Source organism: Haemorhous mexicanus, chromosome 6, assembly GCF_027477595.1.
Source record: "Haemorhous mexicanus isolate bHaeMex1 chromosome 6, bHaeMex1.pri, whole genome shotgun sequence".
In the NCBI taxonomy this organism is placed as follows: Eukaryota; Metazoa; Chordata; class Aves; order Passeriformes; family Fringillidae; genus Haemorhous; species Haemorhous mexicanus.
This window is the reverse complement of record NC_082346.1, coordinates 43,101,983-43,128,778: the sequence shown is the minus strand read 5'-3', so window position 1 is coordinate 43,128,778 and position 26,796 is coordinate 43,101,983. Positions and strand designations below refer to the sequence as shown.

The 26,796-nt window shown below is 41.8% G+C and overlaps 1 protein-coding gene across 6 annotated transcripts in view; it reads right to left on the bottom strand.

Annotated features, from left to right (window-relative positions):
* Nucleotides 1–26,750, bottom strand: part of TTLL5 (tubulin tyrosine ligase like 5) — a 129,190-nt gene extending 102,440 nt beyond the window's left edge. The window contains exons 1-12 of one of the 6 annotated variants that reach the window (XR_009486985.1): nucleotides 26,548–26,750; nucleotides 25,927–26,056; nucleotides 22,049–22,158; nucleotides 20,495–20,577; nucleotides 19,613–19,719; nucleotides 18,876–19,006; nucleotides 18,224–18,306; nucleotides 15,843–15,912; nucleotides 15,474–15,558; nucleotides 4,366–4,467; nucleotides 4,154–4,245; nucleotides 2,001–2,108 (exon numbers count right to left, since the gene is read on the bottom strand). Coding sequence is in view for 5 of the 6 variants with exons in the window: in XM_059850018.1 (XP_059706001.1) it covers nucleotides 2,001–2,108; nucleotides 4,154–4,245; nucleotides 4,366–4,467; nucleotides 15,474–15,558; nucleotides 15,843–15,912; nucleotides 18,224–18,306; nucleotides 18,876–19,006; nucleotides 19,613–19,719; nucleotides 20,495–20,577; nucleotides 22,049–22,158; nucleotides 25,927–26,006 (1,051 nt within the window). In the remaining variant the exon portion in view is untranslated. The other 5 variants (XM_059850018.1, XM_059850017.1, XM_059850013.1 and 2 more) reach the window with 5 other exon arrangements.
* Between the last annotated feature and the right edge of the window lie 46 nt (nucleotides 26,751–26,796).

Below are 26,796 nucleotides of genomic sequence, written 5' to 3'. Positions count from 1 at the left end.
AAACAATTAGAGAAATAAAGTGGGCAACCTCATCTGGACAAATAAGTACTTGTGATTTAATTTTTTAGGAAGAAAATGGCAATTATACAGGAGTTGTATTCCCTATAACAGCATTACAAGCACTAGAGTAGAATACAACTTAGTTATATTTTTTTAGAAGTTTTCCAAACAAGACCCATCTCTGCATCTGAATTTCAGATAAAGGTTTCTGAAGTCTGAGATGCTTTTCACATGATCAGCCCTCATCAGGACACACACTCAGTTTCATTGTTCACAACTCAGAATTTAAAAAAAAAAAAAAAAAGGCTCTTGTTTGAGACTCAACATGCTGCTTTGACGTCTTCGTTTGCAGTTTTCTCCTTCATGCTAACAACCATAAACTGGACCATTATGAACACTTCCAGCTAGAAAAACTGAATATTTGCAAGGTTAAAAGTCATACAACCAAAAAGTGTCAGAATAAGACACAGAGATGACAAATGAACCATGCAGCATGATGGAAGTTCAAATCCTTGAGACAAGAACCACCACTTAATTGTGGGGGAAGGTGGCAGAAAGTACTAAACTCTGGAAATGCCTAAGTCTCCCTAGGGAAGCAGTATGGCTCCTACTTAAGCTCTCTTTCCTGGGAAGCTCTTAATTTATGTTTACACTGAAATAAATGGAACAAAACAGTTTATTTGTGGGGGAGCATCTGAGAGGGTGGTTACTGCAGCCCTGGGGAGGCAGCAGGAAGTGGGATAACCTCGGAGCCAGGCAAAGCAGAAAGTACATTAGGAACATTAGTTTCCATATACACAGTTCTAGAGACACAACTGAGGAAGGAAAGGAGAGAAGCCAAAAAAAGAGGCAGCTAAAGTGGTTTTGACATGTCTTTTTTTCAACTAGAAAATAAAGTGCCATTTCACTGAGACTATTATCTAATTCATAAATCCCCATGTATGACCAGGTCCTTCAACTTAGAACAAAGGTACCAGAGTCAGTGAGGAGAAACTACGGTGGGAGAGGTAGCTAGTTTTGGGAGGTAACTAAAAAACCTATTAGTCATGGCTCCTTGATTCCTGACTGTCTTATAACTCTCAAATATCCAAAGATGCTTTTATGCTGGAGTGTTGAAAGCTGCAGAATTGTCAATATCTAAGTGCAACTCAAGGACCACATAAAGGGATTTGACCTGTCACAGCTAGTTTAAATATAAGTTCTAATACCTAAACACAGGATAGCCTAAGCCAAGCTCGGCCTTTGGTTTAAGTACTGACTGAGACATCATCTTCGTGCATGCACTCACATGAGTGAAGGACGGCTAGGAGCAGGAGGAGGCCTCTTTAGGGAAGGTTGGGAAGCAGCCACTGGAAAGTGGGAGAAGGCACACTGTGGTACCAGCCGCTGCTCTCTGGAGCTGGTCCCAGCATGTGCTGGCAGGGAGCTCCGCAGTGCCGCTGCCAGCGCACAGCGCTGCCCGCAGCTCCTGCCAGGAGCGGCCTCGGCCGCCCCCGCGCGGCGCTCTCGCTCCAGCGCAGACCATCCGCCGCCACCGGCATTCCAGGCACGGCCACACACGGCCTCTCCCCATCCTCACACGCACTAGGAAAATGCAAAACTACACTGCTAGGTGGTTCAAGAGAAAATAGCAAATGCTCTAAAAACGTGTTTAATCACCCACAGCCATTCTTTGCAAGGGCACTAGGAAATCACCAACTTTCCAGCACTTCCCCAAGTTCCCTTTCAAGTCCTTTTTCATCATCCTATTTTCATTTCCTTACAGGAGACCCTGATCAATAGTGCTGACACAGGGTGAGCTGAGATTCGATGCCCCCTGCCCAAACCGAAGCTTATGCTAAAAAAAAAAACCAAAAAAACAAACCAAACAAACCAAAACAACCAAATTAGTATCCAGCTTTCTTGCACTAGGGAATGCACATTTCTCTCTAGCATGACAAAGCTGGAGATTCCAAACAGAACTCAAGAGGCAATCAACAAAGATGTCCCCAGTGTCTTACCGAAGCAGCTGCCACGATGTGAAAGAAAACTTTTACAAGCTGATGCAATGGACAGCTCAGCAGAAACTAGAGTCTTGATAATCAAGTCCTCCACGTTGGCCATCAGTGCTGCAAGGAGGGAAGGGGAGGGAGGAGGAAAAAGGAAAAAAGTAGATTGTGAAGTAACACATAATATCCAGGAAGGCACGAGAATATGCAAATGGAGATACACCTTTGTGAATCAAAGCACATGAGACCCTATGGATGACAAAGCAATGATGCTTGGAAATCCATGCAAGCCTAAGTAAACAGACATGCATACATATCTTAGTGCAAAAATACTCACAAATGAGAATGTGAGAATGATAAATGTGAGCATATGTCCAGTGCAGGTAAACAAACATGGCAAACACACCAGTACAAGTCAGCTGGAGTCTGACCACTGCCCACTCAGAGTATAGGAAGGATTAAACAAAAGTTAGGAGTGGGTTAGTGAGATAAGCCTTCAAACTACAGAGAATAAGCCATAGCACCGAGATATAAAAATTTTTCTTGTGAACTTTTATAACTGTTCTGTGACACTGCACCTTCCTCTAAAGCAGCTGTTCCCACACCAAAGTTCATAAATCTTTTCAAAATTTTATGACTGGAGACAGCTCCCAGTCCTGCTAACTATAGTCAACCCATAGCAAGAAAGCACTCTCCAGCTCCTGCACGAGCCTGTGAAGAGCTCAGGAACAGGCATCTAGGCAGACAGAGGAAGCAAAAGGCAAGAAAAGATGCACATTAGACATAGACCTGGATTCTACACTGGACTTGGGATGAGTCATGCGATAGAAAGAACATCACACTGGTTTTGTTTTCAAGGACAAGCAATAGGGAAGTGAGAGAAGGGAGAAATTAACAAATACTGGAGTCATAGTCTCAGAAGTTAATAAAGATGAAAGGACAGGCTTCCCCACCTCTCAAAGGGAGCACAAGCAAATCCACACAGACATCTGGCAATCACTGCTTCAAAGAGAATCTTCTAGAAACCACTTGACTAGAAAGTTTACTTTAGGTCTACAATTACTATTTCTCATGCTCAGATGATGACATGCAGGGACCTGAACAATTACAGAAAGAGCATGCAAGCAAATTCAGATGTGAACTTCTGTACCAGAAAACAACTAAGTGGAACCAACACAGCATGGAAACATCCCAGCACACATAAACAACCCAGAGCACAAATACCCGGCCAGCCCAGACAAGGCCTGCACTTCTGAGCCAGCATTCTGCCTCCCTATGGCCAGAACCAGATGCATCAGAGAAAGGTGCACGTCTTGTAATGGACAGTTAAAGAAATCTGCTTGCATTGCTCACTAGTTTGGTTAATTATTAAAAGTGTGTATTTTATACTTGAGGTTGGGGTGAGGTGTGGAGATCTGTTAATATTAATAATGGCACATTCACAGCTGGCTGAACACATATGGTGCAATGGATTGGACTGCCATGCACACACATGATGGAAAAAAGTCTACTTCCATCTGAAAGCCAGATTCAAACCCCTTTCTCCAACATTTGAGTGTTCCTTGGCAACATTAGCAATATGGGCCATAGCTGCTATCAGTAATTTTACTGATGCCTCAATATCACAGGTAAATTATCCCTTAAAGGATATACCTGGATTCTGCTCTGCAGATGCAGTTACTCCCAGCAGACCCGGCAAAGGTGTGGAAGAGGGAGCTATTTTGTATGAAACACAGACTAAATGAAAACACCCAGCAAAAACCTGAGCCATGGAAAGATGACACCACATCCAAGAGTCATTCAAACTGGCACAGTTGTCCAGAGGTTGGTCACTCATCAGACTGAACAGGCCATGGGAGCAGTAGAGGGAGGGAAGCTTTTAGAAGGAATGGAATGACCTTAAGAAACGGGAAATGTAGGTAAAATATTAAGTAACACACCCTGAGAAAGTCTCAGAACACTAGTTGCAAAAAGGAAGGAGTTAGGCCTTATCTCTGGGGATAGGGAATAAATGCACAGCTCTCATGAGTAAGGAACAATGCTTCCTTCCAACCTGCTCTGGTGCTAAATGGGACTCACTGGGGCTCTTCCTTGACTTCTTAGAATTCACACTACTGAGATGATCAAATCCAACAAAGAAATAACAGAACAAGATTTTTACTGACCTGCAGTGTCTCTCCCCTCTTGTTTTAAGTACCTCAGCATTGCACTCATGCTCCACTTGTTTCCATAATCCTCTACTTCAGGATCATCACAGCTAAAAATAAATGAAAGAAAGAGACTGACACCACTGGCCTGCCTCCATAGATCAGCATTAGACCAACTCAGGTAAACTGACCCAGCCTCGAAGAAAAGGTTCCATTTTCCAGCCAAGTACCTGACATAATCTCCACTCTTCTTGTTGACACTGTAGTTGGTCAGATGCATGAACTGGTTTTTAATGTTCTTGGATGCCTGGTCATATCTCACTGTTGCAAATCTGTAAAGAGGAATAAAAATTCACAGTATTTCTTGAGCAAGTGGCATTCTTGCTAAATACAGCAAGCATGTCACTACAAATCACAGACCACCATACAGACCACTCAACAGAAACCCCCAGGGAGAGAATGCATGTAATGAGACTTCAACAAATGCAAAATACAGTTTATCCTCAAAGGACACATCAAGCAAAAACTAATGTCATAGAATGTGAATATAATGCAATAGATTGCAGTTGGGCTAGATTACTATTGTAGCTCCTTTCCAGCTGTAACTGTTCTTTTTCTTACACAACATGTAATCCTGATTCAATACATATTTTAGGTCTCAGACTATGGAGAAAAATCAATTTTTAAAAATTGAGGGCAGAAACCAGAGCACCTAGTAGGCAGAAAGACCAGTATGAGCCACAGATAATCACCACAGCTCATAACAGCAAGCATGCTCCAGTTCAAAAAACCCCCGAACAACAACAAAAAACCAACAAGAGAAAAAACACCTTCATTCTGACAATCCTCCTGTACCACAAGAGCTTAAGATGCCAATGTATCAAAAGAGATAAGGGGAGTAAGAAAGGATAAGGGCAGAGCCAAACACATGCTATCCAAAAAGTCCCAGCAAGACAAAAAGTATGTACCAAGCACAGCAGGGTTAGCTCCCCATAAAAAGGGGAGTAGATATGGGGGAAGCCTCAGTGCAGGAAAAAGGAGACAGGTTTCTGGAAAAATAGAAGAGTGAGAGAAAGTTGGATCATCTGGTTATGCAACGAAATAATGTTCAGAAAAGACTGCACCTCCAATTTTTTTCATTAATAGTCATCTCTCTTCATCCTTCCCCAATTATTTCCCACAGGTCAGAAGAAGCTGAACTACACAAAGACAGCTAACATGCTAGAAAAAAAAAGAAAAAAAAAGAAAAAAAAAGAAAAAAAGAAAAAAAAAGAAAAAAAAAGAAAAAAAAGAAAAAAAAAGAAAAAAAAAAGAAAAAAGAAAAAAAAGAAAAAAAAAAGAAAAAAAAAAGAAGAAAAAAAAAGAAAAAAAAAAGAAAAAAAAAGAAAAAAAAAGAAAAAAAAGAAAAAAAAAGAAAAAAAAGAAAAAAAAGAAAAAAAAGAAAAAAAGAAAAAAAAAGAAAAAAAAGAAAAAAAGAAAAAAAAAGAAAAAAAAGAAAAAAAAAGAAAAAAAAAGAAAAAAAAAGAAAAAAAAAGAAAAAAAAAGAAAAAAAAAGAAAAAAAAAGAAAAAAGGACAAAAAACCCCCACAATCCTTCCTTTAGAAAGAACTGCCAATAAAGCCAAGACCTTATTTCTCAGTTAAAACTATGCCATTACTGCCCTCACTTGGTAGCCATTTTGAGAAATACCTGTTGCCATTAGAACTATACCAGCAAATCCACAAAAATGCTTCAACTTATCCTTATATACATGTGCAGAAGCAGGGGGGAAAACAAACCCCCCATGATATAACTAATTTTAAATGGCAAGGTTAAAAGAGGGAAAAATATTTTTGCACTATATTTTTTACAGCTTTAACTACGTACAAAGTCGGAGCAACTGGCAACAAAAGCATTTGGAAGTTTGGATCCCCTTTCCACATATTTCCACAGCTTAAAGTATTTGAATTTCTTTTCAGTTTAACTGTAAGTTTCCTGGATTTAGCACTTTTGTTTTGCAATCAGTGACAAAAGCCTGTCATATATTTGGTTCCTTGTTATGATTTCATCATCTCCATTTTAACAATCCTTTACTGGCAGCATACCAGAAGTATTTGTTGAAATATACTTTCAGCCAGATCCTGAAAGATACTGAACACAAACAGAGAGCCATTTCAAGTCTCCCTTGGTACTTACAAGCAGAGGGCAATTAGGTACACCATGCTTTTCAGCTTATGCTTTTAATTTTTCATCCTCAAATAAAAGAATAGGAACTCCTGGCAGACACAGACAATACCCTAAACAGAAGTATTTCTCAACCTTCAAATGCTTGCATTAACTTCCTTCTACAGAGACCATCCTTAATTATTAGGTAGTCTGAGCTCCATGCTCAGAATTTTACATTTCCATGGGGACTATCTATTCAGAAGATATTTCACTGCATTCCAGAGCTCCTTGTAGCTAAGCTTTCTCTTTTGCTAGGATGCTATCATCTTGAAGGACATCATGGGCAACTTCAGCAATGCACCAAAAACTTCCAAAACAGTAAATTACTCATCCCTACTATTTAAAAAGACCAAGCTTCAAACAACATAATCCAATGCTTAATACATTCACCCAGAGCTGGTTTGACCAGCTTCATGCTAAGCACAAGTCTGCAAATGGAAAATCCAAGCTATTTCTAGAGCTTCTATCAATAGCTTCTGGATGCCAGAGTAGTAACAGATCAGAAGAACAGTGCAAGCAAATAGCCCACACTCCTTACACTTTTGTGTTTTGCACTCACTTGAGATGGAAGAGTGTTACCACCTCTGAAATACCAGTCACAATTACCTTTAGTACTCTACAGTTCTACAGCTTTTCAGAGTCTACTTCACTGCATCTTTCTGCCCCTGTAGTAACTATGCTGCTCATCCATCACACTTGTCCTCTCCAGGAAGAAGAGACTTGCAGACTACATATTGTCTTGCTTCAGCATAAATTTTGTGCTATTTTAGAGAAACCAAGGTTTCTCTAAAGGAAAAGGCCTTACAGTAATAGTGAAAAATAGAAAAACAGTGCTTGTAAAATTTTTCTAGGTGTTAACCAGAAATTAGAATAAACTCCTGAGGAATCTTAAAATCTTTTAGAAGATTACTTAATTTAAGGGCAACGTTCTTTTCCAATTTCATTGTGGGGCACTACTAAGAATAGAATATACGTTACTTAAAAAATAAGGGCCAAGATCCTAAAAGCAATTCAAAAACTATATGCTAAGCAGGGACAGAAAATAAAGGGCAAGACTTGTGTTTTCCTAGTAACAGAACTTACCACAAGCATATGCTACAATATTCTGCATGAACTATTTTTCTAAACACTAAAGGCTTCATGCCCAGGTGTCTCATATTGCTATAATCCAGCCAAAGAGTGATGAAGGCACAAGTACATGAGTCCAGATCCCCATCTGCCAGGACAGGACTGTTTCTGAGCCAAAGCATTACTCGTGGATGCTGCTATGTGGGAGCCTGCAATCAGACAGGAATCCAAGAGTACTCCTAAACCAGAGGCTGGACTGTCCACACATGGAGACCCACCTTCAGCCAAAAAAGACTATTTTATCAAGGGAAACTCATCTAAACACTATCTTCTGCTTACTAATACCATCTCTTACTCTGCTACAAGCAACTGCCATTTTCCCCCACTGTGGTCTGTTCCTGTCCAAGTTCTGGACTACTCCATAGGCCTTGCAACACAGAGACCCAGCATACTTAACAGGCACTGCTGATAAAGTGTGTGCAGACTGAGTGTTCAACAATTAGATTCACACTGCTTTTAATTCTTACATAGAATTTTGCTGTAGGACTTGTCAAGCGGAAAAAAACCTAGGAAAAGGTAAAATTTTCCACTACTAGTCAGACAGGAAGGTTTTCTGCCACTTCAGTGCATTCTTCTGTCCCTACTTCATCTAAACCCGCAGTTCTTCTTATTGTTAACAATGTGAAATATTATGCAGGTAGCCAAGAAAGGAATGAGTGTCTGCTTTGTATCCACCACCAGAAGAATATCAACTCTGTTTTGGCCTGAATACAGATTTGCTTTCTCTGTAACACAAGTCCTAACCATCAGTTTTCAAAGTTGAATGACCGAACCATCTTTCACCTGCCAATGTACTTGGAGACGGCGCAAAAAAAGATGCAAGAGGAAAGGTCCTCTCTGACAGCATTAACCTGGATCATCGCTGAGATATGTATTACACAGAGGTAACACAGTTCACAGCAGCAAGAATACAGGAAGCACCTACCCATATCCTGATGTTATGTATTGCTTGTATTCACTGTTGAAAATGAACTACAAGTGATACTAAAGATTCTCACTTTCATTAACTTGTTTACCTGGCCTTACTGCAGTTCCATCCTCCCAAAGATCCACCCCTTCTAATGAATCTTGTCATTTTAATATCTGAGGAAAGAGCTAAGTTAAGAAAATTAAGGATACATTCTAACATGGTCTACAAGAGATTAGATTCCAAAAGCCTCTAAGCAGAAATATTATAGGAGAGTTTCTACCCCAAAACTACAGCTGGAAAGAGGAAATATTAAACTGAGGTTGACTGTGCATTGGTCAGTTTCCACACAAACTGCTGCCTGTAATACAGCCTCCCAGGCAGAAGTAGCTGCAATCATATTTGGAACAGCCCTGGCAGCCTCCCTCCCTTTCACTGCAGCTTCTCTTTCTGCAGCAGGACAGAGAAGATGCCCTCCATTTCTGAATTCAAAGCTTAGAACAGAGAAGTGATACTCATACATTCCACTGATCTGATACATCTACTCATGTCTCAGCTGGTCACAGCCAAGTGACACAGGTGTATTGCAGCTTGGATGAAGGCTACAACGCATTCTCTTACCAGCAACGATACACTGCTACACAGCTCACCTTCCCCAACAGCACATTTCCCTTCCCTTTTCTGGGATCAGAGAGGAAGAAAGAACAACCACAAGTAAGCAGAAGGGTGGCAATAGCAGCAGCAGGTAGCCTGGGCAGCACAAAAAGAAAATTAAGGGGAAAATCCTCACTAATTCTTTCAGACTCCAGAACTACTCTCAACCTCCAGACTAAAAGTACAACATCTAGAGACATGCCAGCTCTCTGCCTCCCTATCATGCTTCAGGTTCACCTTTGGTATTCAGACACAGAGATTCCAGTCTTCCTTCCCTTTCTTCTAAGAGTTCATTAAAAGCCTATTAACCACACCTAAGCTCTACCTGCAACAGGTCGCCTTCTCGACAAGTGCCAAGCAAGCTTTTTCCCTGCTCACCTAGCAGTCCACAAAACATGTCAGAGCTCACACTGAAAAGTGCCCAAATCCACCACACCAAACTTTGGCCCCTAACCCACATCCGTACATTGCCTTAACCTAAGCAACTACCCTCTTACTGTCACAATTTTAGGCAGGACATTACCCAAGGGATTGTACAATGCTCTTTGTCTTATCTCCAGCATTACCTCAGGAAATGAATTAACCACAAGGTAAAGTTTGCAAGTCATTTCAGAAACATGTAAACTGGATCATTAAATATTTACAGAAGATGTTACATGGTTTTGCATGAAACTTGACAGCTCTGGAATGCTTATTTGAGGATCTAGTCAGAGCCTGAGAAAAGAAGAGGAGAAGGGAAAAGACTTGAGCGGGAAGAAGGAAAGAATAGTTAATCCCTCTTCTCTCAAATGAGTTCTACAAAAAAAGCACACATTATGATAGACTTTTCCATGACTGCACACAGAGTTCCTGCATAAATGTCCTGGAAATAATCAGTGTAGTGCTTTTACAAGCATGCTCCTCACGTTTTATGTTTGGAGTCACTTTCCCAGTCCCTCACTCCTCCCCATGCACTAGACCTTAGCCTCTCTGTTAGTCTATTAGCTGCCACTTTGTTTAGGGAACATAGTTCCTTACAGTACAGGACAGAAAACAGAAGTCTAAAGACCATCACAATCCCCCTACCTCCAACATTAATATGTTTGACAGCATTCACCTGATATGTCAGTTAGCAATCGAGTATGAACAGGAGCTAAAGCTTGTAAGGAAGTTACTAAACATAAAAAGGAGTTTTGGTGACACCTCTATGACAGCAGTTTCTCTAATCAAAGCTGAATAAAATTACTCCAACAGTTCTAGTTAAAGAACAAGATCCAGGAGCAGTGTTATCAGATGTCTGCAGGAACAGGGATTAAAAAAAAGACTTTTTTAATCTTTTCACAACAAATTTGCATGCTTTCAATTTATGCATTGACATTAACAGTATTTCAAACCTTCAGAGCATAAGAAAACACCATGAGGATAACAAGCACTGGCACAAGCCTCCCAGGGAGGTTGTGGAGTCTCCCTCCTTGGAGACACTCAAAAGCCACTAGACATGGTCCTGAGCAACAAGACCTAGATGGCCTCACTTGAGCAGGGGGTTGGACCAGATCCCTTCAATCTCAGTCACTCTGTGATTTGGTGAACCTCTCATGTTCTCTTTCTCACATTCTCTAGTTTCTCATTGTTCAAACTGTCAGCAGCATTAACAACTGAGCTGACCACATCTAACAACTGCTTAGTAGCCTGTCTGTTAAGCACAACAGTGGGGTCATGTAGTTATACACCTCAGTGAATCAGCAGTTATTCACCTCAGTGATCTGAATCTGATTATATTAACTAACAAGTAAGGAAGCAACATAAAGCTCTCTGGCATGATAGTCTATCCACTGGCCTGAAGCCCAGCAGGTACATCTAGTGAATAACACTGCTCCACAGCTTCTGCATGGGGCAATGTCTACTGAAGTGGCTGCAGCCCAACCCCAGGTGTCCATGCAGAAACAAATGAGCTGCACTCCCTCAGCAGCACAGGCTGCTGGGCAGGGGTTACTGCAAGAGGGATGGGGCTGCTGCAGCTGGCTCAGCCAGCTCTGGCCTAAGCACAGCTTGTGAGCTAATGTGAATTCCTTGGCTCAGAGCAAATACCTGAATTCTTTGGAAACCACAGGAATCCAGCAGAGAAATAGTGAATATCCCAGAGGAGCTAGTGTCAGTTAGGAAGCCATGCTACTGAAGGAAGGGTGGCACAAGGCTGAGTGGTGTGAGCTCAGGCGGCAGCATGGCAGCTAGTGGCAGGTGCTGCAAAGCTCAGCATTCTAACCCCAGAGCAAACCCTCGTGTCCCACTGGAAACTCCCCCCAAGCTGCTGCTGCTCCTTGGGCCTTTTGCAACAATGTTGAGTTTTCAGATCAGTTTTGATTCTTTTTCTCTAATCTACTTTTCAAATTCAGTGTAAAACTGAATGGCAAGTTCCTGATGGTCTGTGACCCTTAAAGCTATTCAAGCTCAGAAATAGGACTGTCTAAACATGGTTTAGGAGAAAAAGCAGTCTACTAAGAGTTCTCCCCAAAACAAGGAGCCATTTCACTATAACTTCCCCACACTATGTGTCAAGGCCTCATCAAGCCTGCAGGCACCAAGCAGGAAAGGTTCACCAGGCTCCCTCCTGTCACACAGAAGGAGGGGAAGTTGGACAGGACAGAGAAGCAGCACAACAGGGAAGGCTCAAGAATAGCACAAGCTATTCCTGGCCCTATGCTCTCTTCAGCTGTACTTCAGGCACAAGTCAGGCTGGTTATTCCCCACTTACAAGACTGCCTCTCCAAAAACCAGCATAATGCACCAATTCAGCAGTTGGCTCTAAGTGAAGCCCTGGGATTCCCACATAACTGGGCTTGGTGAGTCACCTTCAAAAGTTTATAATTAAGACTGTAGTTTATTAACAATGTACCTCTTATTCAAACTAAGATATAAAAGGTATGTCAATAAATATATTACACTGCCTGTTTTGGAAATCTCAGATAAATAAAACTACCAAGATTTTTAATGTATGATCAGATGACAGAGTTATACCCTCAGGCAAACCTGGACAAGCTTGTCATGACCATCACAATTCCCAAACCTATACCTTCAATGTAAAGGTCCCAGCTACAATCCTCCAGGCTGTGATCACAGACAACCAATCTAGATTATAATTGTCTTTTCCAGTACAAAGTTACTAAATATCTGCCAATTTAACAGATGTATGGCAGCACACTGTGTCTACTTTTTTTTTTAATATGTACTAGAAAAGCGTTCAACACTTTTCAATCCAACAGGAGGATCTTAAGTCACCCAGGGCTGCTTTATGTCTTATGCACAGCTTCAGTCTTGTTTCAAGCCTCAAGCAAGAGAAGAAAATCCCAGCCCCACTCTACTCCCTCCAAACAGACCACTGCATATTTCAAAATTAATCTATTAGCAGCATTTCTTCTAAAGGTCCACCAGGCACAAAACATGCAAGGAGCTTTGACAGAATTTGAGGAAAGCATGACTAGAAAAGCTGTATTGTAACAAAAGATAAAAACACAGCATGTTCACTGATACTACTCTTGAAAACACCCCAGAAATCTGATAGTGGACTGTTCACTTGAGGCTCTGTCCCCTTATACAGCCTATTCCACATTATGGGGTGGAAATAGCTAGAAAAGGAACCTACTCAACATCAGTGCTTCCTACATTCTACTCAGTATTCTTTTAGAGGATAAACAGAAAAAAAACCTAAACAAAAAACCCAAATAAAACAAAACAAAAAGCCATACAAGCAAACAAAAAAAAAAAAAAAAACAAACAAAAAACCCCCAACACAAACATTCTGAAGTCATTATCTTCCTGAAAAACTGCATTAAAAAAAATTTAATAAAAAAGAGAGAGAGAACTTTGGCATGGACAAACCAAATAGTTATTTAGTACTTCCAGCACAACAGCTGAAGGCTTTGTTACACACATCTGGGTACATACCCTTCCTATCTCCTTCAGATGAAAACTGGAAAGTGAAATAGAAGGTACAAAAATGTTGGATCCACAATCTCTTACTTCTCCTCAGCTCTGAAGCCTCAAATTCCACTCTAGATCATGTCATGACAAGTCCAGCTGTGCCAGAAGAAACAAGGCCTAAGGAAATATCTAGTCAAACATCACAAATGTTTGTTATACCAAGTCTGTTCCTTGTAAAGATCATTACATCTTATGGTTTCCTCATAGCACTCCTTTTCTGGTGGAGGCCACCAAGTTCACCAAAGCAGTCGGGTTCCTCTTGGAATATGCAAAGCATAACACTAGAGAGGAACATGACCTTTCAGACAGACTAAGAAAATGGAAACAAAAAATTAAAACACCAAGCTCGGTCATCCTTACTACACTTCAGAGACTATCTGCCTTCAGAAAGCAAATTCAAAACACTGAAGTCACCAGAGTACACTACAAGCAGCAGCTGAGGTTCCAAAACCAGATTGCTTTGTTCTGCTGCTATTTTTCACCTTGGATTGCTTCCATAACACCTTTGATTCCAGGCACTGACATTACCTTCCAGTTCTCTGCTAGAAATTGTTTCTACCCTTAAGCAGCATGGGTTTTTTATTCCTTAAGCAAAGTATTAAAAGCAGCTTCTACTCACCAAGGGTAAAAGCAGCTTCCCTCCCCCTGCAGAGCTAAACTTTTGTCCCAGCTTTAAACCAAAGCATTACACTATGTGAGGCAATACAATGGTCTCTCCCAGCACATAACTCCCACTAAAATGAATGGCAAAACAGCTAAATAGGAAGCCATAATTCAGTAACTCCAGGTTCTTTCCCTCTCACTAACTGAATCTGCAAATGCAGGGTATGGGGAAAACACAAATCGCTGCAACTGAAGACCACTAGTGCCATCTGGAGGCCACCCAGAACAGACCACCTAAAGTTTTACCAGCCTCTGCTCATCTTAAGCCTCTTCCTCCAGAGAGAGCTTGCCAGCACTTGCAGCATGAACATATCAGCTGTACAGCCAGAGTAGATGGGAAAAGCTTAAGGATAATTAAAGACACTGTCTTCAATAAACGTACAGCTATCATGTGAAAGCATTTACAAGTGTTTAGTCATAGCTGACACATCAGCTGAAACTGCTCAGTGGGCTGTTGATGTTTAATAACAGAACCAGAGTTCCTCTCCATAGCCCAGACATCTCTCTTGAAACTCCTTTGTTACAAGATCAGCAGAACCACCTTTAAGATATTAATGATGGTGCAAATCCTACTTTTGAAGGCCTGCTCTGTACTGCCCATTCTGAGAACATGCTGGAATTCTATGCTATCTTGTTTCCCCCTTCGCTTTCCAAAAACATGCAATTATTAGTAGCTAAGAATTTAGCTGCCAGTTCCCAAGAGAAAAGTCTTGCATGACTGGCATCTTTAAGGCTCCCTTTCTAAAGTGAAAATAGTTGTTAAGCTTTCTACTTACAAAGATAGGTTTCCTCTTTCTGCCTCCTTTTAAGGAAAAAATGCATTCACATTACCTTGCAGGCAGAGGCACATCATAACACACCTGAAAGGTGTTCATCAATTTAATGGATACTTCTTGTGGGATCATTATTTATGTATTCTTTGGGATTCATTATCTTCTTAAGACAAAGAACTTGAATTCAGTATCTACCCAAGTCAGAGCCATGTCAGGCATGAATCCTAGAGATATTCTGAATACATCAGATGTGCTAGTAAGAATGATATGGCATTACTTAAAACTGTTTCTAAAGACAGTTGTGTGGTGCTCTTTTCTCAAACATCAGCACAGTTAAAATTCTGATCTGTTGGGAATTCAGAGGGGTGATTGCTTCAAATCCATTAGTTACTACAGATAAATATTTTCCTAAACTTCTAGGACAAAGCAAAAACAGGTATTTTTGGTAGAATTCCTAACAGGATTGATTCTAGGTATCTTTCATGACTTACATGCAAAGGAAATTTGTTATCTTGCAGGGTAAAAACAGCAAGCTAGCCTAAAACCACTACAAAGATACAGCAGAAAAATAAATGCTGACCTAAAATTTAGAACAGTCATTGAAATGAATGAGTCACTGAGCTCATTCATTAACAGGTCTGCAACTACTTTTTTTAGGACAAATTTGAGAAAGCTTCATTTCCCTTCCCCTCAGAGAAGAGAGAAGAGGCACCACAGTATCAACAATCCCAAGTTTCAAGAAGAACTCAGCCTTGATAATGAACATGCCAGTGACAATCTGTTTGGCCATTTAACCCTTGAGAGTTGAAAGCTTGCTTTATCAATTATCTATAAAAACAATAAAACCCCTCACTCAAGATCCTATAACCTATATGAAGAAACCTGATGGGACACAGCACAATGAAGTATCATCTACTTAAACTCTGCAGAATTCCCTAACTGGCACTTTCCTTGTCTTACTATTGTTACAGGAGTAGAGAGGCGAGGCAAGCCAAGAAATGTCTGGATCACCAAGTGCAGGTACATCAAAAAACAAAGACTTCTCCCATACCTGGCCAATCCTTCCTCGTAGAGATAGACGACAAGGGGATCATAGGATGTAACCAGAACATAGAGACGCACATCAAACTTGAAATCTGAAATACAGTTGTCAAGAGTCAGTGACTGCAAATATCTTTCAGACATCATAACTAGTTGAGGAATTTTAACAGACTCTCTGAGCAATAAACCATTATCTGCTGCTGACATAGGTGCCTGAACCTATCCCAGTTGTAAAGCGTCCACGTTTTAATGAATTCTCTAGTTACATTTGTCTGATGCTAGACCACTCAATTATTCAACTAAACTCCTCCAGAGGTTGCAGATATCCTCAGATGCAGGGTTGGGGGAAGGGAGAAAAGCAATTCCTAAGCACACTCACCATCTATGAGCAAGGGATTGCTGATGTAACGAGACACCAAGATGTTGTCTTCCACTACAATTTGGTTTGGCTGCAAAAGAACAGAGAATTTAAGAGTGAAAAAACAGCAGATGTAAGGAATAAGAAGAAATTAGATCAAATCCACCATTTTTTCATGCCTTTCCTTCCTAAAGGAGGTTGGTACAGCCACCCTGTACCAATAACTATGTCTGGGGAAGGAAGAAATAAAACCAAAATGAAAAAACATAACTGTCACAGCACATGACACAGTCAAGACAGCCACCATACACAGAGTATCACCATTCAGTATCAGAAGGGTTCAACCCATACAGAGTAACACCATACCACATCAGAAGGCTTCAGGCATCTGCCCTTCTTGCTCTTTACCCCAACCTTTTATACCCCTGATGTTCAAGCATTGCACCTGTGTGCCCTCTGTTCCCTTTGGTGGTTGGTCAGTGCACCTGGGCACTCCATGGCTCATTGCTGTCAGTGCTGCTCACCTGCTTCTCACAGCTGTACCCATTGGGGATGAGGCACAGCCACAGCCCCAATTCTAATTACCACAAACTGTGTACCTACACAGAACTGTCAGTCACAACATATTTAAGATAATTAGATACTAAAGAGAATGATTACATTGCCAAAAAACCTGCTCATGAATTTACCAGTAAAATACTCAGAGTAGCCTATAGATTTAACAGCCACATGGCAATGATGTAAAATAGGCAGAGAAAAAAAACTCCCACAGCTAAGGAGTAATTGTTACTCTGTTTGCTTCTCAAAGGTTTAACTAAACACATGGAGAAGGGGTTTAGAAGACCCAGGATGGAGTATATAACTGCAGATGGAGAGGAAACCACAAGTGAAGAAAAGAATTCAACTTGTCATCTTTACAACTACATCCTGGGCTGGTATCGAACCCTTTTACCTACCTCCTACTGAGTCTCATTTCACAGCAGGAGCTCCTGTACCCAAAAGAAGCTACACTTGTAGGTAAAAACAGAAAGCTCAAACTATGACAAATACGTGTCTCAAAGTTATGGGATCTGTTGAAAAAGCTTTAACTTTTTGCTGTATGCAAGGCGCTCTTGTAACCAGTTTCTTGCACAACAGCTTCTTGCCTTCAGTTTGCAAGAGGCAAGAGAATCACAGGATTCTGCCTTTATTCAATTTTGTATCTAATTCAGCCACAACACCAGCATGATGAGCAGAAAACCTAAGTATATAAAATGCTTATATAGAACATGAGAGAACAAGCTCAACTTCCCTCAGAATATCACACAAAAGTGACACACTGTTCTATATGGATCCAGGAAATGCAAAGGTTTATTTGTTTGGAGGGGTTTTGTTGTTTTCAAAAACTTTTGTGATGAAATTCTAAAAGAAACTCTTTTAATGGCATCACACTAAAGGAAACTGGCCTGTGGGCCAAACTAGCTGCAGTGTTTCTCAAACAGAAATACACAAAGGGATATTGGTCCCAGAAGGGTATTTTCCCCAGGTCATGGCCAACTGCCATGTGAGCCTGAGCTCATTCCTCCCTTTCAAGCAAAGAAAAAACTGAATGTAGCTCTGGAAATACTTACCTCATACACTTGGCGAATTGCTCCCTTATTTTATGGGAAATGATCCAAGTACAGAACAGATGAGGCAGCATGACCCCTTCAGTGCAGGGAAGGCTAAAGAGGTTTTGAATGAGTGAAAACAAAATGACTCAACAGTCATTTTGCTGTTGAGCATATGTATTGGAATCCCCTCATGTGTTTGGCTCCAGTTCAGATGTATTTGTTACCTATGACAACCTAACTCCCTGCAAAGCTCACAAATGGCAAAAGGCACTACAACCTGCACATTGATTTCAAAGAACTATCCCCATTACATCTCAGGAAGGACACTCAGGCCTTTAGATAACATAGCTTTAAGACTGATACGCTTCCCACTTTAGCAAGGCTCATTTTAACTGGTCTTTTTACATGGGTGTGAGACAAGGGGTCTGTTTGAGGACTGTTTTAGGTCACACAGGAAAACAACTAAGGAGAGTTCTGGAAATCTCCACAAGGTCAGCCTACTGTCACCCACAAAGAAAGCATGAAGCAGCACAGCTTCCTAAACTGTCTCAGCTCCTAATAAGCTAAGACTTGCAGGTAGATTGCAAGATGAGCACAGCATACAAAGAGATAGACTGCTTTTGGTTACACAGCATAGGCCCAGGCAGGCCTTTCAAGCTGTCAGGGCTGTTGAATTGCTCACCAATATATATGGCTGAAATTGAGAGTAAGGCCAGTGTCCAGTTAGATGCCTCCATGCCTCTTGCCCGGAAGCCAACATAGTTTTGAAGACACTGTTACTGAAGAGCAGTACTTTCAGTGAACACTTACGTTATTTATCAGGTAGACACCTCGACCTCTGGAAGAGGCCACAGGCTTCACTATCCATGGGCCTCTGTCCTTAGAATAGGTATCTGGTTAAAAGAAAACAGCACAAGTCTGCAACATTTTCCATTTTGCTTATTAACAGCAGAGCAAGAATCCAGAATGTTGCCTATGGTAAATGCTTTAGAGAACTCCACAGGGAGAGATCAAAGTCTACTTTTCTGATGTGCTATTTCACCCCTTTGGAATCACTGCAATTATTACAGCCCTTCCCTAAAGCCCCCCACGGTGCTCTGATAGATTCATTCTTCTGCCCTAAGCCTCCTTCTGGCACTTCTCACTTGAGTACTCCCAGGCATTAGGCAGCAATATTGTGAAGCTGATCATCAATAACATTGTGCATATAAAAACTCCTCCATTTTGGAGCCTTAACCCCACATCCGTTTTTCGGAAACTTACACAGGCATGAAGTAAACAGAACAGTAGATACTACATAAAGAAATCATGTGGACCTTTTCTACTGTGTTCCCAGCTTCCTCTAATTTTGTTACCTTAACCACTGGCATGATCAAAAGGCTAGGATATCAAAAATAATTCCCTTCCCCCCCACATCCCATTATTTTGTTTTATATCTGGGCATCATCATCCATTCACTTACTGCAGAACTCCTGGTACTCTGTTGGGAGGATGAAGGTCTGAGGTAAGATATGGAATGTCTTGAACCCATGGGTGAGCTGCATTCGGCAGACATTCTTGTATAGCCTGTCCTTTCGTGTCAGTTCATACGACCTGGAGTCCCAAAACAATGTAGATAGACTGTATCTATTTATTCCCCAACATTACAGCAACCATTTGTCCTAGTCACTGAAGTATCTGTAGCTTTGTTAGATGTCTAAGCCCTAACCTGTCAGATGTCTAAACCCTAATTGACTCTCAAGCTTTACTGCCTCTACCTTATGGCTGTATTAATATCATTTGTGGCACTTCTTGCAATTCCCAAGACAGACTGAAGCACAGCAACCTGTTATAATGGTGATTGTAAACCAACCTGTTATAACAGTGGTTATAAACTAACCTGTTATAACGGTGGTATATAAACTTTAGCAGGGGACGTAGGACCATCCCTCTAACTAAAAACCGAAGTCACAAATAATTTCTCATCAAATAAAGAAAAAAAATTGTAAAACCAATATTTGGGCTACAGACAAGATTTTCATTGATATACTATTCCCTGAAAACCCCAAAGACCGTTAAAAATAAAGACAGAATGTGGCAGTGGCCCTGTCTGTTGGGATTTTACAGTAGCACATATGCTCTACTTTTTGGGGGCTATCTGTTCAGGTTTTTGCAAATCACCATAATGATGTTCAACAAAACATGGTATCGAGGCCTTACCTAGGGAAATGGTTGACTTTCTGAACATCTGTAAGGGAACGCAGCAAACAGGGCTTCAAGTGTGATCCTGTCCACATGAGATTGTAATCACTGCTATTAGGGTGAACCTAAAAAGCAGCATAAAAAACACCACATACAAAAACGTTGAACTAATGAAGAGCAATACCACTTTGTCCCTAGATCTACAAGGCCAAAGCAACTCTAGCCTAAGACAGTCTCCTCTGCTATCTCTAATATAAGGGCAACTCCAGCCAAACTGCTGGAGGTATTCCTAAAGTACTCCCATGCTGGGAAATAACCATGTCAGATTTTTTAAACAAAGTTGTGAGACTGTTATTTTCATAGATGGTTTAAACACAGTTTGTAAAGCAGTTTTAATCTTTCAGGAAACTAGTCAGATCAATTCCTTAAGTTGCTGCTATTCTGGAAAAAAAAAAATCAACCCTATACATCTCTCAAATTGTCATTAGTTGCATACAGAACATTCTTTAGAGTAACACAGGCACTAGAAGAAAAGTGTGAAATACTACATCAATACTTCTGAAAGCTTGTAAAGGCTGAGAAATTAAATCCTTCAGATCTTCCCAAGGGTGTGATGCTTTAAAAGCATCACATGACCAAACTTCAGCATTTCTTTTCCCCTATTTTTGAAGGCTTAAGACTAATGGGTTCTCCTTTGAGGGATCAAAATGACGTATTTTCAGTCTGAGTAAAAGAGTACATTAAAAGACAAAACTAAAAACCTCAAGGGAAGCCACTACCACAGCAACTTCCTGGTTCCAACGCTGCAGAATTAAAAAAAAAACAAAAAAAACCACAAAATCTAAAAACATTATGATCACCTCCCAGCCCAGCACAAAATCAGAAGTTTATTGCACTCACTTCATGGAATCCATGGGCAGTCAGAATGCTCCGAACCAGCCGGCTATCTGTCCGCACAATCTTATAGGACATGTGGAAGCGCTCTGTGAGGAGGCAGAGAGACACAGGATTAAAGTCTGCACCTGGGAGAATAAACCAAAGTCATGCTACCAAAGAAAAAGACTCAGACAGTACAGCTGCACTTAATTCACAGAGAGTAGTAGCACATAACAGGCAAAGGGAGATAGGAAATGCCAACATCAGCATCACTGAACTGACTTACATCAATCCTTAGGTATAATATAGTAGCAGCACAGAACCCCATCACATAAAAATAAAGCACAGGATAAAAAAAAAAAAATCTGGGTATTTTTCAGGCTAACATTCCATTATATAGACTGCTTTACAACACTCCAAACATTATTTCAGATTTCTTCTCTAGTCAACATTGGTATTTCTAGCTAAAAGTAATTATGTCTAATGCCCCTCATTGTTATGGCTTGCTTATGTGATCACTTTTACATCCTGAAAACCCGAAAGGAAGCACTGAATTTTTGTTCACATCTCATTCACCTGTACCAATCTTCCAGCAAATAACTGCAAATGCAGTGAAAAATGAAGTAAATAGTACAAGAAAATAAAAACTTACTATGGAAGTAGAAAGTCATAAAAACAAAGGCAATAAGCCCCAGAGGAATAAGATAAAACAAAAGCAAGTAGAAAGACTAGAGGTCAGTTGTAATATAAAAGGATGTGGCAATCCAAAAAAAGAGTTCAAAGACAGTAGAGAAAGAAATTGCAGCACTAGAATACAGAACTGCCTAGAAAAGGCAGTTTACAAATGTATTCAAACTGAGAATAAAAGGGTGAAGATTAGATTAAACTTCAGGAAATGTGTTCTGTCAACGAAAGTAAATCAAAAATCAAGAAGTATCATAATCGGGAACAAGACAGCGCTGGAGGAAATTTAACAAGTTGCACTATTCAGCAGTAAACTCATTAAACTGTGTGAGAAAAAGCAGAAGAGACCTCACACTCCAGTAAAAATGTGAGTTACTATTACCATCAGCTTCTGGCACCATCCAAGCACATTTGTAACTCACATGAAAAGGATCGGGAGTTTCCACATATAAAAAACACCTTCTCCACCCCTTACCCAATGAGCCAGAAGCATTTCTGCTTGGATAGGATATTAGAAACGAAAGCACCAATTACCTAAGAAATGAAAAGCAAGAGAAGAAAGAAGTGTCAGCACCTTCACAAAAGAAAGCTGAGTACATTTTAGCTTTTCTCCAACTCAGCACATCCAGAACAAGCTCCCAGCTGTACACACCCACAAGTACTAACTTTTCAAATCCAAAGTGACTGTTTATTAGAACCCAGCCTCTTTAGAGGCTCTCCCTTACTTGACCTAGGCAGGTTTGGTCTCCCAGCTCAAGTGCTGACAGGAACCATTTTGTTTATGGCCTTCTAGGGCTTGTGAGGCTGTAGACTCAAATTTGTTACTACAGCTTATTATTGTTCAACTGTGGGGCTGGTTGCTTTATTTCCCAGCTGGCACGTAGTAGCACCCACCTCCAATTAGACGGAGGTAGCTGTCCTTAGCCAGAATGGCTTCAGCATGAAACACCAAGACAGGGACCCGCCTGCAGCCACCACCTGTCCACTTGATACATGGATGACCCCTGAAATGACAAGACAGTCAGCATAAGCAACTGCTGAGCCTCATACATGCAGCCGTTAGTTACAACAATGACACAGCAATTCTCCATACTTACCCTCCTAGCCTGTGGACAGGACATAAGCAAACCCACTGGGGGAAATAGTGGAAGATTAGTGAGGAGGACTGTAAACATGCCCCAGTGACTTACAGCTTGGGTGTAGAAAAATACACATGACATATTAACTGTTGTCTTGGTGTGTTTCACAAACAGAAAATCTGAAGTCAGATAGCACAGCACTGCAGAAGACTTCATGGCACTCTATCAAACATGCTTGAGACTCCTACCCTATGGCGGGCAAGGTCAAAGCACAGTAGTAAAATGCACCTGGCAAGAATCCCTGAAAAATGAGCAGCAGCTTCAGTGATTCTCTAGCAAGGACCAAGCTCCACAGTGACTGCCTCGGCTTGCTGCTTTGGGGATCCCCCAGTCAGCAAGGTAACGAAAAGAAATTTACTCTTTGCATTTCAGATGCAGCCTTGCGGTTGTCCCTAAGCCCTGCCTGTGCTGACTCAACACACACACACACATGCTAGGCATCTGTGGTGGTTCCAGGTTGCACCCTGGCTAGATGCCAGGTACCCACCAAAGCTGCTCCATCATTCCCTTCCACAGCTGGACAGGTAAGAAAAAATTTACCAGAAGACTCATAAGTTACAGGCAGGGAGGGATCACTCCCAGTTACAGTCAAAGAAAAAAAAAAAAAGACTCAAGTTGTGGAAACTAATTGAACTTATTACCAATCAAAATCAGAGCAGGATAATTAGAAATAGATCAAATCTTAAAAACACCTTTCCCCCACCTCTCCCTCCTTCCCAAGCTTAACTTTATTCCTGAATCTCTACCTCCTTCCCCTCAGCAGTGCAGGGAAATGTGGAATGGGGCTTACAGCCAGTTCATCACATGTTGTTTCTGCCATTGCTTCCTCCTCAGCCCATATCCTGCTCCACTGTGGGGTCCCTCCCACAGCAGAGTCCATAACAAACTTCTCCAGTGTGAATCCTGTCCACGGGCTACAGTTTTTCATGAACTGCTCCAGCATGCATCCCTGTCCACAGGGTGAAGTACTTAAAGAAAAAGCTGCTCCACCATGGGTTCCCCACAGGGCTACAAGTCCTGTCAGCAAATCTGCTCCAGGGTAGGCTCCTCTCTCCATGGGTCTGGAGGTCTCTCCCAGGAGCCTTTCCAGCGCAGACTTTCCATGGGATCCCAACCTTCTTTTGAGCATACACCTCCTTCAGTGTGGGGCTCCTCCATGAGCTCTAGGTAGATCTCTGCACCCCCACACATATTCATGGACTGCAGGGGCACAGCTACCTCACCATGGTCTTCACCACAGACTGCAGGGAATCCCATCTCTGGCACCTGGAGCAGCTCCTTGCCCTCTGACCTTAGTGGCTGCAGAGCTCTTCCTGTCACATATTCTCACTCCTCTCTTTTCTGAGCACTATTACCCAAATATCTTATACAATATCTTCTTTTTTCTCTTCATAGATATGTTATTACAGTGGTGTTTCTACCATAATTCCTGGACTCCATCTTAACCAGTGGCAGGTCCCTATTGGAGCACTGGCTCTGTCAGACATGGAGGAAGCTTCTAGCAACCTCTTACAGAACCCACCACCACAGCCCCCCCACTACCAAAACCTGGCCACACAAATGCAATACAGCACCCTTGGTACTTAGCTATAAAGGGAATCTTCCAGATCACCCTCTTTTTGAGTTGGTCTTGCCAGTTTGAGTTCTGTTTAATTCTGTATTTATTTTAGTGGGTACAATTTAGGAGAGGCCTCATGAGCTTTCACAGCTACAGTTTTCTGAATTTATAGCCTGAAAATGAGATCTATAATTCATGATAAACCACAATTGCTGGTATCCACATAACCAGATCTTGCAACACAGGTTCCAGCCTCCAATTTTAGAACTGCAGATCAGTGCAGTCAGCCTGGCTGTAATACTGGAGTCTGAAGTACACAAGAAAAGCAATAATGCAGAGTTTAAAAGACTAGAATTGACTTGGCTTAACACAATGAATAAAGCTGTGTATTCTTCCCTTTCAATTCCTGTAAGATACAGTGGAATGCAAGATCAAAATTCAAGAACGATGCCCCTCAGTGCACTACTTAAGCTACAGGCTCTGAGATGCACTGATCAGTTCTGTATCGAACAACAAGAGTACAACGGAAAATATCATCTCCTCAGAGGAATTAAGGAGATACCAAAAAAAAAAAAAAATCAAAACTTGTTTTATCAAATTCTAGGATCACACAAAGAAAAACTGTCAACCTCCCTAGGCAAATAAAACTCGGGCTGCTTATAAACACTGCACAAGGAAATTAAATACATTAAAAAGTTGACATTTTTTTTTAAACATGAGAAATCAGAGACTGAGGGGTTGGAGAGACATCTCTACACTAACAAGAAGAAATACAAAGACTGACAGAGATATACAAAAGCATTTATCTATAGAACATGAAAGATCATTATCTGCCAAAGGTTTGGAGAAGCTACACAAGACAAAACCCCTCCAACACTCAGAACAAAGGAACAGAGATAAAAGGGCAACTTTCTGATGCTAGGACAAGGGCTCTTAAGGGTAGCCTTGGACTTCTTAACAAAGCTACTAACATCACCACCCAGACAAACTAACTTCACAGCACTCCCACCTGCTTCTACTACCTCTACAAAATATTTTTTTAAAAATCTGCAACTGGGGTGTAATTAGCTATTCAGACTGGAAGAGACCCAAGAAGCTTCCAGAATTTACACCACAGGCCAGAGCCTTATGTAAGTGGAAAATGAGCTGAGGCAACAAGACAGGAGTTTACACTAAATCCTGAGGATTTGCAGCAAGGCTCAATCCTCCAGGTGACAGTCATTCATTCCTAGCATGACCCCTGGTCACTTGATGCAGACATACTGTTACAGCTTCATTCCAGGTGAAGCTAGTTCTGGACCTTTCCATCCATGAAGATCTAGCAAACCCAAGCCAGCCACTTGCTATGAAGCAACATTTCTCTAAATGTCTTAAGTCACTGTAGTCTGCAGCTGAGCACTCAGTCACAATGTACATCCAAAAAAACCCTAACAGGACACAGTGACGTAGGCCCAGGTGAAACAAAGTGATTCTGCTATGGGAAAGAATAAGGGAGCAACTCCTTCACAAGCAAAGCTAAAAGAAGTTACCAAGCAAAGATGGAACAAACATAATGACTTGTTGCTAGTAAGAAATATGAAGTCTAGTAAATGAGTTATCACGAGACAGGGCATAAAGCATTGTATATCAATCTACTGTACCTACTCATCTCTGCAGCAGTAAAAACTAAAAAAAAAACAAAAAAAAAAAAAAGAAAAACCACACAAACCTCTGCCCCCCCAGAAAACCACATATGCCAAAAAAAAAAAAAAAAAAAAAAAAAAAAAAAAAAAAAAAGGGACAGACATCATAGACATCATCAAAAATGTTCCTCTTTTAGGAACATGACAGAAAGAAATCCATGAAAATATTGACTTCAGAGCAGCCAAAGAAGAGCTGCACATCCAACCCTGATGAATGTGGGGGTCTTTTAGGTTGCAGATGTAGATAGCCTTCCCATTGGCGTAAGGCCCAAACAAATCATCTTCCACTACATAGGTAGGAAGGTAAGGAATGCATCTTTCTTTTCAAACTACTAAAGATCCACCAGAAAGCACAGGGACATAGAAACAGTTCAGAGGTTTTTTCCTACTTACTCCAGTGCATCTACAGGATCTTCTTCCTCCTCTGAGGATGAGCCAGTTTCCTCCAGATCTTTAGCCATCCCAACTGGCATTTCCTTTGGGAGTTTTCATACAGCCCAGTCCTAGATGCAAGAGCAGTTACCTGCAATAAGGATTAAAACCAGGAATGAACAGCTGAGCAGGACAGCAAGAGCTATCAGATAACTACCACCTCCTGCCAGTACGTATTTCTCAGAATACTATCAACAAGTCTGTTAAACATCTGTGATCTGTTAAACATCACCTCCGAGCCACGAGGGTGCAGAAAGCAGCATCACCTTCCAGCAGATAATTCCGCATTTGCCCGTGAGAACCACTCGGGCACTTACCGGTAACGCGCGTCCCTGCCCCGCCCTGCCTCGCCTCGGGCCACAGACCCACGCCAGGCCGGCCCAGCCCAACGGGAAACGCCCGCCAAGACCGCCCCACCGCCCGGGGACAGCCGGACACCGTAACGCCTCCACCGGCGCAGGAGCGGCCCTCAGGCCGGAGGGACGGCTGCGGCCCAGCCTAGCACAGCGACCTCCGGCGGCCCCAGAGGAAGCAAGAGCGGTGGAGAGGACCCAAGGCAGCGTGTCCCCCTGCTAGCCGTACCTGCCCCTGCACAGCTGGGCCGCGCCGGGCCGGGCGCACAAGGCAGCCCCGGCCCCTCCCGCCGCTTCCCCGTTACTACAACAACCGACGGGCGGCGGCCCCGCCCCGGCGCGCAGCCGCTCCCGCCGCCTCACTGCGCAGGCGCATTCGACTCCGTCCCCTGCCGGCGCTCCCACCTACTCCCGCGAGGTGGGCGGGGACGAGACGGGCACGCCTCCCGCGGGGCGAAGGATCCGATTGGCGGGATGC